This window comes from Styela clava, chromosome 12 (genome assembly GCF_964204865.1).
Source record: "Styela clava chromosome 12, kaStyClav1.hap1.2, whole genome shotgun sequence".
Classification (NCBI taxonomy): Eukaryota; Metazoa; Chordata; class Ascidiacea; order Stolidobranchia; family Styelidae; genus Styela; species Styela clava.
The window spans coordinates 73,159-88,117 of record NC_135261.1 but is presented as its reverse complement, the minus strand read 5'-3'; the positions used below and the strand labels follow the sequence as shown (position 1 = coordinate 88,117).

General features: G+C 40.0%; 2 protein-coding genes across 3 annotated transcripts; both read right to left on the bottom strand.

Annotated features, from left to right (window-relative positions):
- Positions 1–8,283: 8,283 nt before the first annotated feature.
- LOC120346268 (uncharacterized) lies at positions 8,284–11,277 on the bottom strand. Of its 2 annotated transcripts, XM_078118704.1 has the most exons (3): positions 9,228–11,277; positions 9,019–9,065; positions 8,284–8,939 (listed from the first exon to the last, which is right to left on the bottom strand). In XM_078118704.1, exon 1 carries the CDS (start codon positions 11,223–11,225, stop codon positions 9,729–9,731), a length of 1,497 nt encoding a protein of 498 aa, XP_077974830.1. In that variant the 5' UTR covers positions 11,226–11,277; the 3' UTR covers positions 8,284–8,939; positions 9,019–9,065; positions 9,228–9,728. The 2 variants fall into 2 exon arrangements, with proteins under 2 accessions (XP_077974830.1, XP_077974831.1); XM_078118705.1 differs by lacking the exon at positions 9,019–9,065.
- Positions 11,278–12,492: 1,215 nt separating this feature from the next.
- On the bottom strand, positions 12,493–14,244 carry LOC120345588 (uncharacterized). Its single transcript, XM_078118333.1, has one exon. The coding sequence runs from the start codon at positions 14,242–14,244 to the stop codon at positions 12,493–12,495; it is 1,752 nt and encodes a 583-aa protein (XP_077974459.1).
- Positions 14,245–14,959: the final 715 nt, after the last annotated feature.

The window sequence follows — 14,959 nt, the reverse complement described above, 5'->3', positions numbered from 1 at the left end:
AGCCCCGATGATTTAGTAAAAGAAACAGAAAACAAACGAGACAAACGCTGCGAGTGGAAGATAAAAGAGAGAATACGATATGTAATGAGCAACCGGGGCAAAATCGGCGTCGCCCCGTCGACGTTCGGCGAAGGCTTTGCGAGCGAAAAATGAACCATGTCGGGAGAATATGGCTAGTGTAGACAGTCTGTGCAACCGATATTGAGGTATTTTTCGAATATTTTTTATTATACCGAAAAAACAACCGGGGCATTGATTGGCCCTATTGACGCGCCGCCACTGGTAAGCAAACATTCCAAGGCAACGCTTTAAACTATGCACACCTCTACAATAACCGCACCTTTGAAAGCAAAATCGAAGTTTGAAGTTCTCGATGTCACTGCTATAGATTTGAAATTGCCATCACGTCTTTCTTCTGTGTCTGATACAGCTTCAGATGTTTCTTTTTCTGACAATGTGGTCATTCGCACATTCTTGATAGGAGTTAGCAAACTTTTCGGCTCTCTCTAATGAATCTGCAATCTGAAGAGCTTTGTCAAGTGTTAATACTTCGTGCTCCAACAACCGTTGACGAATTTCGGCGGATTTCAATTCAGTTATGAAAGCATCTCTTATAGCTTCTTCTCTATACTTATCAGCAGATACAGCTTCGAAGTTGCAGTCTATAGCTAACGAAGACAATTGTTGGAAAAATTCTGTTACGCATTCGCCACTTCTTTGCTTATTCGTCGCCAATTTATGCCTGGCAAAAACGTCATTTTTCTTCTTCTTGTACAACTTCTCTAATTTGGCCATAGCAGTGTCATATGTTGTTATTTCTTCAATATAAACAAACACATCAGGAGACATGTAGCCCACAATAATTGCCAATTTGTCAATCACAGGCAATGTTGTTGTCGTCGGAGACGAAGCTCTAGCAGTTTCTGCAGAATTCAAAAAGCTCTTGATTCTGCGTTCTTAATGACTGAAAACCTTTTGAGCATATGGCGAATTCGGCGGAGTGTCCAAGACTGGTACACGGATAAACTTTTCCAATTGTTGAGCCATCACGCTTTGCAGTGGTAAAATCGAAGCTAATTTTTAAGTTAATAAAATTGTAGTGAAACCATTCGAGGAAAACTCATTTAGACTGTTTTCTGGGCTTTTATTAACTTAAAGATTACTACTATACTAAAACAAGAAAAAGAACAAGTTACAAGATGTAGTAATCCTGACGCACGCTAACCAAATAAAACCTTCGCATAGCCACGAGACTATTAACGATGGTGCGATATATATTTCCAATATGGCGGGACTAAAGCGGTGTGTGGCATTGCATTGCTGTAGTGATTTTCATTTACGAGCTTCATTTTAGAGCCTGAAGCATAGAGTGCTTTGTAGTGCCAAAACTGGTCCTTCTCTCCTCCGTTAAGAAAACTCTTCATTTTTTCAACCTGACAAGCCTCAATTTTTGCTTTCACGTCAACTGTATTAATTCCCCCTTATTTCCAAGATAGATATAGATTTTTTCATCCGATAGACTCTATTTTTTCCGGGTACCAGATGAACTTGAATATAGATCTTTGAATGGTTTTAATTTTTTCCAGGGATATTGGTTTGACTTTTGCTTAAAAGGTTATGATGCTCATGATTAGTGAGTTGATTACTGTAAGTTTTCCATACCATGTTAATTGCCTAGTTTTTACGTAGTTTAGAGTTCGAATCAGCTTGGTCACAATTTCATACCACATTTTGTCTAGTGGCTTTTGTCCGAAATGTACACCCAGTAGTTTAACATCATGTTTAATAAATTGCCTAAATGGAGAGTTGAATATTGAATTATGGGAGGTTTTCGTTATACATGGAAATTCTGTTTTTTTCCTGATTTATCTTTTGTCCTGATGCCAGTTGAAAGTTGTATAGTTCTTTGAATACTCCATTTATAGATTATCGCTTATAGCTTATAGAAAAGGTGATATCATCGGCGTATAGGTCCAGCTTGTGTTCTCATACACTTAGTTTTATAACGTGAATGTTGGAATTCACCTGTACGGATCTTGTCAGGGGGATCTACGCTTATCGCGTATAACAGCATGCTTAGATGGCATCCCTGCCTTATGGTAAGAAACTGTTTTGGCGCGCTTACCTCAGATAGCTGCCAACTGAAGTCGTTGGGCCTCAAAACTCCCGCTCCAGTCAGTCAAGACATTGGGAGGGGCCCTGCCCGTCGCGAATTTGTACGGGCCTCTCTCCATCAGCGTTGAGAGCAGAAAACTTTCGCTCTTCTTATCTTGCTGTCGCTGATCTTATTTCTGCTTACTGGTGGCTTTGCTGCTCTGGCCTACCTAATAATACATGATAATTTCCTTTCCATAGCTGGTTCTTTTCTCTGTGGGGTTCGAGGCCACCACCATTCTTAACACTCGCTCGTTACTTTAGCCTCGCTGGTTTCACTCTGATTTGTCTCCTCGCCCTGATTGCCTGGCCTTCCCTCTGATCTCGTGCCCTTACATCTCTGCTCTCTTTGGCTGCTGCTCTCATCTGACCCGTTACCCTCCGTCTTGATCTATTTTCTTTCCATCTCTGCTCTCGCCTGCTCTCTTGCCCCTCAACTCATGCTCTTTTGCCCCTCAACTCAATCCACCATATGTGGGATTCAAAACACGATCCTAATGTTTGATCATGTTCCAACGCTTCCCCTGAGCTAGAGCTACTGGCCAGGATCGGGTTGATTAGAATCTTACTTGATTAACGACGTCACGTTGGCAGCCTATGACGAGGCCAATTATCCTTAGAAATTACATGGAACATGCTTCGTTGATTCGAAGAAGGCGTATTCATAATTCAATTGAAAGCGTTCATCTGGGACTATCGTGTGCGCTGCTTTAACTATTCAACGTGTGAATATCCCATTTTAACTTTGTGGTTCAGTTTAGATTAGTTTTTAGGGAAAATGCGAAGATAGTTCAAATTAGTGAATGTGCAAACCAAATTTCTGACTGTTAGTGGAGTAATATTAATTTGATCATTTCTGTCTTTTGTGCTAACTGGCCTTCGTATCACTGGTTTACCTTTGTAAATTTATATTACAACTCAAATCAAAATTGGCGCGATTAAAACGATATCACGCACACTAACAAAATGAAGAACACCGTAAGTTTTATCTGAATAGCCCCGCGACAGGTAAAACATGCTACCCCAGGCACTAAAGATGAAATGTAGTAAATTGCGCGTGCTATGTAAATTTCTATTCATTATGAGACGCGTCATATTTCCCCGGATTCAGATGAAATATCAACTAATCAATGTGAAGGCTATGGTCAAACAGCCTCATTCAGCCATGCATTCATTCCGGTTCGTATAGGAAAATTTTTTTCCCATTTTCATTGGTTCTCTAAGCACTTGCTTATTTTTACTAATGGACACTTCAGCACAGCTTAATATACAGAGCGTCTTTATTCTAAATTAAGTAGATATACACTTTGAATATGCGACGAAAGAAGAACAACTTGGAGATTATACGACAAACAGAACAAGTGTTGTACAAGCAGAACAACTGTGTGACAAACAGTAAAAATGTTTAACAAGTAAATCAAGTTGGATACGAACATCACAAATGTGGGGTTAGAACGCCGCACTTAAACAGCATGATTCCTGCATGGCTTTACCAAGTATTTATCAAAAACTTATTTAGCAATGCCCAGTCGTTTAGCTGATTTCAGACTGTATTCTAAAAATTCATAAGTGTGAAAGTGAAAGGTGAAATCAATTTTAAAATCAAAGCTTGACACATGTAGATAAAAACATAAAAATATATTGCATCTAACAACTGAACAACATGCAAAATTTATGGAATTTGGAATAGCCTAATCAGTTTCCATTTCAACATTCTGGTCCTCATTGTGTTGTTTTATATTTCTGCATTCACATTCTGCTAAAACACTTGATAGATTGTTATTGTTCATTGCAGGTTTTGAAGTTTTTAGCGATGCGTTATAAATGTCTTTGACATCGTCTATGCATTTAATATGATATGCCAATGCTTTGTTCATCAGGTTTTTCTTTTGAGCGACTAATACGATATTGTTAGAATTAGATGATTGTTTCGTAGAGAAGCAACATTGAAGAATTTTATCATTATGGTTTTTAATATTAAATCCATCTATGACAGTTGAAGCTTCCATTATAGTCTGTCCACGTACAATGGATTTATTCGCTTGAAATTGTCTATTTAAAAATGAAATTGCATTCCTTGCACCTTTTTTGTTGTGATGATCTAGCTCCTGTAGGCCACCCCATTGGATAATTAATGTTGTATTGTCAGGTTTTTGTGAATTTCCTTCCACAAAAAATTGTAGAAAATTTAACGAATCTTTGCATAAAAGAACATTGGTACCAAGTATGACCAGTAATTGGTTCTTTTGAAAATTATCCGCTATGTTAAGGTCTAACATTTCAACATCTCGAATGATACCGGTAGTTTTACCGAATTTTGCTGCATTTTCGGAATCCGATGTTTGACGTGCAGATTCGATGAATCACGACATTTTTTTAGATTTTTTTCTTTATTCGAATACCGGTAGGGGTGGAATTTCTTCATAATAACTCTGTTAAAAATATGTTAAAAATTACATTCGGTTCAGGCTTGTACATCAGTGGTAAACACGGATTTCACCAATGGTATCAGCCTAACGAGGCACGATTGTGTTTTAATATTTATGTACAGATAATTCATGTACGTTTAGGAATACTTAGGAATCCTTAATTTTTACCAATTTTCGCTCTGCAGCACTGTTACAGTACCGTAAACAGGTAAAGGTACCCACTTTTGACTAAATCACATAACAGCATAACGCGGTACCAAGTCCATGTTTTACAACCTATAGGTAAACCTACTGATTCACTTTCATATACACAAATTCTATCTTATGCAGCCTGATAAAATCAAATTAATATGCTGCTATTTGCGGTACCGGTACCCATGCCATAACTGTAAATTAATCTGCTGGCACTCAGCCGAGCAGTTGCTGTGATTATCTCGCCTCGAAGGTGCTTGGAGTCTCTCTTTTGCATTATCGAGCGTCTTGCCCGCAATACGTTGTTTAAAAATAACAATCTGGCAAGCGAGTACGAATTTAATACTTGTTGTAATTTATTTTAGATAAAGCAGCTCACAGCAATATTTGCCTCCAAACGTGAAACGTTTTGCACTGATAGACAGATGCGCAGCATTTTATATTTGCAATGACACGTTTCGTATAGATTTAAGGTTCCATTAAAGTGCTATAAACGTGTCTTAAAATGCGCAAAAATGAAAAATATTTTTAAAATCAACATAAACTTAACTTATAAATACAGCCAACGATGCCCTCTTCCAGGGTTCATCAAGAAAGTGTCATAGGTTTTGACGCCGCTTACTGCAAAACAAGCGATGTACAGCGGCACGTGGTACCACATAAATCCATGTGGAGACAATTATGAATTCAGGAACAATTTTTGTTTTATGCATTAATATTGGAATCGTTCGAAGGCCACAAAAATTAGTTCGTGGGCTGCAGTTTGTCGACTCCTGTCCTAAACTAAGTACTATTTTAAATATGTCTACTTTCTAACTTAATACTTATCATTATGTAAGTGAACGCAATACATATATACATATGTCTTACGTTCGTTCCCTCGTCCACCGTATGACGGTTTTGAGGTGGACGTTAGCATTGGTGGGAATCAGCCGGTTCTATAGAACCGTCTCACGGAATTTTATGAGATCAATAAACCGCTTAGCTTCAATGGTTACTTACTACGCATTACGTACTTACATAAAAAGCATAAAGACAGAAACGTAAATGGCCAACTAATCCCATTCCCGACATGGAATGGTAACCGGGCATTAGGCCGTGGTCAGCCACATGGTTAAGCCGATTTTCCTCTCTTCCGGTTTAAATATGTTAATCCTATTCTAACGTCCACCATGAAAGCGTCATATGGTGAACCGAGAGAGCGAGCATCGGTACGAAGATAGAAAATTGTTATATTTAGAACTGTCCTTCGATTCTGGCAAAATATCAAGGTATAAGTAGCACATTTTTAAGCTACCAATAATGGTGGTCGAATATTCTTTTCCAGAATTAAGCCTACGTTAAATGCAGACAACCTAATTGGCATTTTTCCTCGAGGTACGCTTCGATAATATCATTGGCATAGTTGAACAGCACAAAACCTGAAAGTTTGCTCGAAAAAAAATCGGAGTTTGTTAGCCTGGACGCGTGTAGCGCAAAAGGGAGTTTTGGTCTAGTGTAGTGAATTGGGTACTGGGTCGGGAGTAGGAAGTATGGGGAGACAGGTCGGTGGGTTGAGGATAGGAAGGTTGAGGGAGATAGGGCAGTGGATCAACGTTAGGAAGACTGAGGGAGATAGGGCAGTGGGTCGAGGATAGGAAGGCTGGGAAGAAAGGAAAGTGGGTAGAGGATTGGAAGGCTAAGGGAGATAGGGCGGTGGTTCGAGGATAGGAAGGCTGAGATAGGTAGGACTCTGGGTCGAGGATAGGAAAGCTGAAGAAGATCGGGCGATGGGTAGAGGATAGGAAGGCTTAATAGTGAGTCTGCGAGTGATAGGGCAGTGGGTCGAGTAAAAAAGGCTGAGAGAGGTAGGGCAGTGGGTCGAGGATAGAAAAGCTTAGGGAGATAGAACAGTGAATCGAGAATAGGAAGGCTGAGGAAGATAGGGCAGTGGGTCAATGATATGGAGGCTGAGAAAGATGGGAAGGCTGTGGGAGATAGGGCAGTGGGTCGAGGATATGAAGGCTGAAGGAGGGAGGGCAGTGGGTCGAGGATAGAAAAGCTAAGAGAGGTAGGAAAGTGGATCGAGGATATGAAGGCTGAGGGAGATAGGGCGGTGGTTCGAGAATAGGAAGGCTGAGATAGGTAGGACTCTGGGTCGAGGATAGAAGAGCTGAAGAAGATCGGGCGGTGGGTAGAGGATAGGAAGGCTTAATAGTGAGTCTGCGAGTGATAGGGCAGTGGGTCGAGGATAAAAAGGCTGAGAGAGGTAGGGCAGTGGGTCGAGGATAGAAAAGCTTAGGGAGATAGAACAGTGAATCGAGAATAGGAAGGCTGAGGAAGATAGGGCAGTGGGTCAATGATATGGAGGCTGAGAAAGATGGGAAGGCTGTGGGAGATAGGGCAGTGGGTCGAGGATATGAAGGCTGAAGGAAGTAGGGCAGTGGGTCGAGGATAGAAAAGCTAAGAGAGGTAGGAAAGTGGGTCGAGGATATGAAGGCTGAGGGAGATAGATCAGTGGGTCGAGGATGGGAAGGCTGAGGGAAATTTAGAAGTGGGTCTAGAATTGGAAGGCTGAGTGAGATAGGGCGGTGGGTCGATGATAGGAAGGCTGAGCGAGATAGAAGGATGGGTCGAGGATAGGAAGGCTGAGGGAGATAGGGCATTATGGCCTAACCCCTCAACAAGTAACCCTTACTAGGTTCCAATGTCCGCCATCTTGGTTTGCATACTTCAAGAGCACCAATTTATGTACTGTACAGTACAGTATAATGTTCCGACTTAACACTGAAACTCGGATTCATTCCGTTCGGTTGAAATTTTCAAGAACGGAACAACGTCGTAAGTCGAGGACTCCCTGTAAGTATATAATGTGTATATCTGCGGGTTCAATCTATATGCGGTTGCTAAAACCCATGGGTTAGGGATAGTATGGGTTCAAATATCTCTAAAACAAAAAATTCCCATAGCTGCAACAGTATGCAGGTGCAATTGTCGTGGGTTCAGATGTACGTGGGTTCAAATGTACCTGGGTTTGAATGTAATGGAACCTATGCCTATATGTGTGCTTGAGGAGTATTCATTTCAAAATGTCTTCTGTTTTTTTGAAATGAATTTAGGCATACACGTTGAGAGTTCTGATTTCGATAAATGTAACCAAGAGTTCACTTATCTACAGAGTATAACGATGAATTACTTATGTCAGATACGCATACTATTAATTAGTTAATAGAAACATGACCACACTGTATTCGGGGTTACTGATAAACTGAATAACCATTTAGGATTAAGATAATTATCACTGATAAGTTGAATAACCATTTAAAATCACGATGTCGTTTCAATCGTTTTACTATTTGTTTTTTATTGTAGCACTTACATAAGGCAGGGTTAGATCTAGATTACAAGAATCAACGATTTCAGCCGAGTTTGAGCTGAAATGTGATGCAAGTTTTCCGTTTTTATCTGCCTGAGATACTCCATGCCAGATTTAAGAGAATGAATGTATCTTTGTTAATATATATGATGACAATATGATAGCTTCAAGACAACAATAATCCTTCAGTTAGTTATAGGATATATATTTTATATTTTCACCAGCTTTATGTGGCTATGAGTTTAAAAGTTGATTGAGCACAAAAAGAAATCACTACCAATATGTTTATTCAATTAACAAAGGATTTACAATTGATTATGGAAATTTATTGCGAATTCAGTGCAGGGAATGCGTGAAAACACGGTGATTTTTCCAAGCGTAGTTTGGCTGGGATATCATGTTGATCAACTACAATATGCATGCTACAATATGGTAAAGGTACCTGTAGAAGCTTGACGGGGTGTGACCTTATGCACCCTGCTTGCTACACAAAGACGAAAGGCGCTGAACCGTGCGCCAATATTTTCCAGTCTAAACGCTCTAGTAGTCTATCCCAATACAGCAATATCAGTCTATGTTCGGTCCAGACAATCCTCTCTAAATTATCCCTGCCTTATAACTGAGATAAGCAAGCTGAAGTCCACAAGCCCACAATACACAACTTCAAACACAGGAGAATTGTAATATGTCGTGGAAATATCAAGCACTTGCTCAGCATAAATTATAAAATCGAGATGTCAGATGGAGCCAAATAGATCACGGAAACAGATGACGAATACAGATAGATTGAGTTGAGATAGAGAGGTTTTCTAAAGAAAACAAAATACACTATAAATACTATGAATTTGCGCATAAATAACCAACATGCAATCAAATTATATCGCTTACCGACTGTTTTTAGCCAAGGTCAACAATATATCGAATCTTTTATGTAACTGCAGAACAATGAAATAAACACGAACAAATAAGCACTACAGTAACAGTACTTAACCCTACAGCATTAATTGTGGCAATAAATATATATAATACCAACAGTATGTCATCCAAATAGGACTACTACATAACAAGCCAAATGAAATGAAATACAGAAAACTCACCAAGAATTGTTCACAAAACAATCAAAACGCAGGGCAGATTCACAAATTGCAGTTCAATAATCCAGAGTTCAATGCAGCAAATTTTAAACTATTAGCAAGTTAAATAAGCATGAAACAAAGAAAACCATAATTAGCCCACTATAAATAATATGATACAGCTTTCCTAACGATAAATCGCCATAGAAGTAACGCATTGCAACAGCAAACTAGCTGTGCACATTTATAATTTCGGCTCTAACGCCAGGCGATACAATAACGATGTAAACACGCAAATTGCAGTAGACAGAAACCTTCTCGGCTCGGTCTACAGATAATAAAGAAACACATCAAATGCGAGTAATGAATTGAGACGTTTGCGACGTTGACAAACGAAAAGATGCAAACGTGTCAGCAATAAAGAAATAGGCACTACCGGCGCTGGAGATCTAACATTCCCCCCCACAAATTTATGTACATAGGAAATAAATTTCAAAACACAACATGATCTCCAAGCCTCAATAGTCATTTAGTGCCTTCAACAACAAGAACTAGCTTGGTGATGGGACGCTTTACCAAGCTATTACGAATTTTAACAAGCACTGTTCGTATCAGTCCCGTCTTGTCTGGATATACATCCACGATTCTTCCCATTGCCCATCTTGATCGAGGTTGAGAATCGTCTACCACCAGGACAACATCTTCTTTCTTGAAATTTCTCTCTTTCTGAAACCACTTGTGTCGCTCAATAATCGTAGGCAGATACTCTCGAATCCATCTTCTCCAAAATTCATTTGCAAGATATTGAGATTGTGCCCATCGACGTTTAACATAGCAATCATTCTTGTCAAAAACTCCAGGAGGCATATTTTGATTTGACCGAAGTAATAACAAGTGATTCGGTGTTAAAGGCTCTTCATCCCTTGGGTCAAATGTTACAGGAATTATTGGACGACTGTTCAAGCATGATTCACACTCGATCAAGGCGGTCCTAAAAACTTCATCTGTCATAGTTTGACCCTGAGTAACAGCATTGAAAATTCGACGAATTGACCGAATCATTCGTTCCCATGCACCTCCATGATTTGAACCTGTAGGCGGTGATTTATGCCATGTTATACCCTTTTGACGTAAGTATCCATGAACTTGAGAATCGTTCCACATCTTTAGGGAATTTTCAAATATTTTCTCTGCTAATACAAAATTCCCAGCATTATCCGAATATATATGAGTACACTGACCCCTTCGAGCAATAAATCGTCGGAGTGCAAATATGAAAGAATCAGCAGACAAACTATTTACCACCTCGATGTGAACAGCACGAGTTGTCATACACGAGAACACACAACCCCATCTTTTCACATCACTCCTTCCCTGTCGAACAAGAAAATGTCCAAATAGATCAACACCAACATGACTGAACACTGGTTCATCTGATTTCAGTCGACAGGAAGGTAGATCTGCCATAAATTGCTTTCCAGGGCGGGCATTTCGCTTTCGACAAGAAACACAATTTCCGATGACCCTTCTTACTGCAACTCCACCTTTGATAATCCAGTACTTTTCTCTTAATGAGGTCCATGTATGACCCATACCTGAATGACCAACTTTGTTGTGATGATCCCTGATGACTAGATCCGTAAGATGTGATTTATGAGGCAATATGATGGGATGCTTTGATGAATGCATAATTGGTGCATTTTCCAAGCGTCCTCCTACTTTCATCAAACCATCTTCTAGAACAGGATTAAGTTTCAACATCCGGCGAGAGCAATCACCTTTACTGATAAATTTACCATTTAATATACATTTCAATTCTCCACGAAAGCTTTGTCTTTGAACATATTCAATAATATCTCTTTCAGCATAGCTCAGTTCCTGCACAGTCAGTCTTGCTGGCAATTCAGTAAGCTTGTCTATTGACTTCTTATGAGAACACAAATATTTCTTGAATCGTATGAGCCAACAAGTTGCTTTCTTCAAACGGTAGAATGTAGAAAAGAATCCTATGAACCTGTCCATGACAGAAGACTCTTCCTTTATTACAAATGCCGACTTTGTTTCTGGAACTGGCTTTGGACAAAATTCAGACGGTGGATCAGGAAAACAGTCCGGCATCTTTGGCCCCTTGTCTTCAGAAAGACGCAAAAACTCGGGCCCATTGATCCATCGTCCTGACTTTAAATATGCATCAACTCTAAGACCACGCGTAGCATCATCAGCTGGATTCATCTTCGTTGGAACATGGCGCCACTGTGATACATCAGTATTTCTATCAATTTTTGCTAAACGATTAGCAACAAATGTGGAGAATCGTTTCTTCGAATTTCTTATACTTTGAAGTACGGCTGTGGAATCAGTCCAGAAAGTTGAACTGCATTCATTCATCTTCAGTTCTTTCCTTAGGACAAGATCCAACTTTACAGCGAGAACTGCAGCTGTTAATTCAAGTCTGGGTATAGTTACACGAGAACATGGAGCAAGTCTTGCCTTTCCAACCAAACATGCCACATGAATTTGGCCATTTTTATCGATTATTCGTAGATATGAAACAGCTCCATATGCTAATTCTTATCCATCAGCAAAGTGATGTAGTTCATAGGAAACAACTTTTTCAAAATCAAATGGCTGATAGCATCGCTGTATCTTCACCTGTTCTAAGCTTTGCAGTTGATGTAGCCAGTTTCGCCATTTAACATCATCATCATCTGCAATTTCTTGATCCCATCCCAAATTTTGCTTGCAAAGTTCTTGCAACAATAACTTGGCAAGTAGCGTTATTGGAGCCACTATACCAAGTGGGTCAAAAACAGATGCTACAATTGAAAGTATACCTCTCCTGGTATTTGGTTTGTCAACAATATTAACCTTGAACCCAAACTCATCATTTGCCACATTCCACTGAATACCAAGAACTCGTTCTTTGACATTGCCATCAATGACATGATTTTGAACACATTTAGCTCTCTTTTCTTCTGGAGTCATAGACAGTAAGTAATTCATCATTATTGGTGAGCCATTTAGTCAAGTTGAATCCTCCTTTTGACATCAATTGTGTCAATTCCTTGACAATCTCTATGCCTTCATCGACCGATTCAGCAGTTGTCAAGCAGTCATCGACATAGAAATCTTCATTAACAATTTCTGAAATTCTAGGTTTGTGTTCGTTTCCAAATTCCACCACCTGTTTCGAACAAAATGCAGCACAAGACGGCCTCGATGCAGCCCCAAATATATGAACTCGCATACGATGTGGAACGGGTTCCTTTGAAATGTCCCCGTCATCCCACTATAAAAACCTTAGTGCATCCGTGTCCTGAGGTGCCACTCTAACCTGGTGGAACATTGCTTCTACATCTGCCACTAATGCCACTCGTCCCCTGCGAAATCTCAAAATTACACCCACGAGTGACGATACCAAATCTGGTCCGGACATTAAGCAATCATTCAGAGACACATTTCCATATTTGGCTGCAGCATCAAAAACTACACGAACTTTTCCAGGCTTATGCTGGTTCATGACAGGAAAATGAGGAAGATACCAAACTGTATTGGACGTATCAATTTCGGCATATGAAATTCTTTTGGCATATCCTGCCTTGATATATCCTTGAATAACTTCGACATACCTTTTATGCAAATCGGAATCTCTCATCAGTCTATTTTTGAGGCTACAAAGTCTTTTCTTTGCCATCTCTTTGTTATCCGGTAGATACTGCATCCCGGTTCTCCATGGCAAAGGAAGTTGGAAATGACCACCAATATGTTTCACCGAATTTTGCATAATTTCATACACTGCTCGATCTTCTCGAGAATTTTGAATATCAAGAACTGAAGTTTCATTGCCAAAATCTGTTGTCCACAGAGTTTCAATTTCCTTTTGTGTTTCCAAATCATTACACTTGACGAAATTGACATAATGATCAGATGCAAAATGAACTTCTCTGATATCTGATGGCGACTCAAAACTGGGTCCGAACAGCGACCAGCCAAGAACAGTCTTCACTGCCTTAGGTGATTTCCTCGGTCCATTTCGAACATCTTGGAAACAGACGAGTTCCGCATTGTCAGCACCAATCAGAAGATTCACTGTTCCTCCTTCCAAGATAGGCAATCTTACATCTTGAAGATGCGGCATGATTTTGAGGAACCTTTGGTCGGGCGCTTTATTCGGCTTAGCACGAATTTTTTCAACCGAGAGCACATCTGTGATTTCATGTTCAGCACCACCATCTAGCGACGATACAACTAAACTGCCAGATATACCCTTGTATTTTATTGGCCTCTGTCCAATTGTGCGTAATGTGATATCTCTTGTATTTCCTGTTACTTCGAGATATTCCATCAAACGTTCACTACACAGAGTAACTGTAGATGCCGGATCCAGCAAGGCGTATGTTTGAGCGGCCTTTTCACCATTTCGAACATTGACCGGCACCACACATAAATAAACATCTTGCCCGATACTTTTCCCATTGCACTTTGACGACTTTGCCAATGAATATACAGCAGGTCCCTCTTCAGGCTTTTTCGATTTCTCCTGAATTTCAATAAATCTATGAAGCAGTGTGTGATGTCGATTTCCTTTACATCCATGTACTTTGCACTGACTGGCCTTCTTGCAATTACGAGCAAGATGACCATGAGACAGACACTTGAAACACAATTTCTGCTCCTTCAAAAGACTGACCTTTTCTTCATGCGATTTACTCTGGAACTCCGGGCAGTTCCACAAATTGTGCGGTTTGAGACAACATACACATCCCAAATCCCGTTTTTGATCAATGTGTTCCCTTTTGGCCTCAGCATCAATATTATAGGTTGCAGCTCTGTTTCTCCTCACACTCACAGGAATCTTTTTGTGACGAATCTCATTAAGCTTTTTCTCATACATTGAATTTTTCACATCCGCCCAATTACAAACATAATCGACCAAGTGACAATATTTTGCCTGACGACCAGTCTTTCTTTGAATTCTGAGGGCTTCATGTGGCCAGCCATCCTGAACATCTTCAGGAAGTTTAGCCATCAGCATTCCCATAGTGTCCAGGGTGTTTACATTTGCAAACTCATCAATGTCTTCTAGAGTTCACAGGCATTGCTCCATTACTTGTGATATTTGCAATAGCTGCTCTGGCTTGTCATCACGCACACTTGGAAACTCTTTTAGAACTCTTTCACATGCACCAGCGATAATATGAGGCTGACCATATTCTTCAAACAGCCTCTGCCTAGCAAGCTTGTATCCATTCTCAGGCTTCTTTGTGAAGTATTCTAATTGTGCACGAATTCTCTCTTCACAATATTGCAACAAACACACAAGCTTCTGGCTATTTGTTTCTAGTTTCGGTGCCAGGTGGATGTCAAAATTTGTTATGAAAGACATATACTTCAAAGGATCTCCATTGAACACAGGTAACTTAGGCTTCCGAAAGAAGAATTCTTCACGTCCATGATAATGGTGATGCTGTATAACTGGAGATGATTCTCTTGTTCTCCGCTGTGAATAATGTTGTGGCCCAGATTCATAAACATAATCATTAACCGACTCACGATTTTCCTGAAGTGTCCTATATCCACGAGTCTGCACATCTGGAAACTCATTGACACTACTTTCATTTATTCGGAAAACGTGATGGTGTTCACGGCCAGCCATTCCATCTGGTTCAGCCGCAAATGAACAATCCTGAGCCATCGCACGATTCACAGGCTGAAAGTTATAGCTTTGACCATTTCCAGTTCTATTTGGAACAGCA

What these genes read in the sequence shown, in the direction of transcription:
- LOC120346268 (XM_078118704.1), bottom strand. Translation starts at nt 11,225, where the DNA reads ATGGACAGGTTCATAGGATTCTTTTCTACATTCTACCGTTTGAAGAAA.
- LOC120345588 (XM_078118333.1), bottom strand. Translation starts at nt 14,244, where the DNA reads ATGGGAATGCTGATGGCTAAACTTCCTGAAGATGTTCAGGATGGCTGG.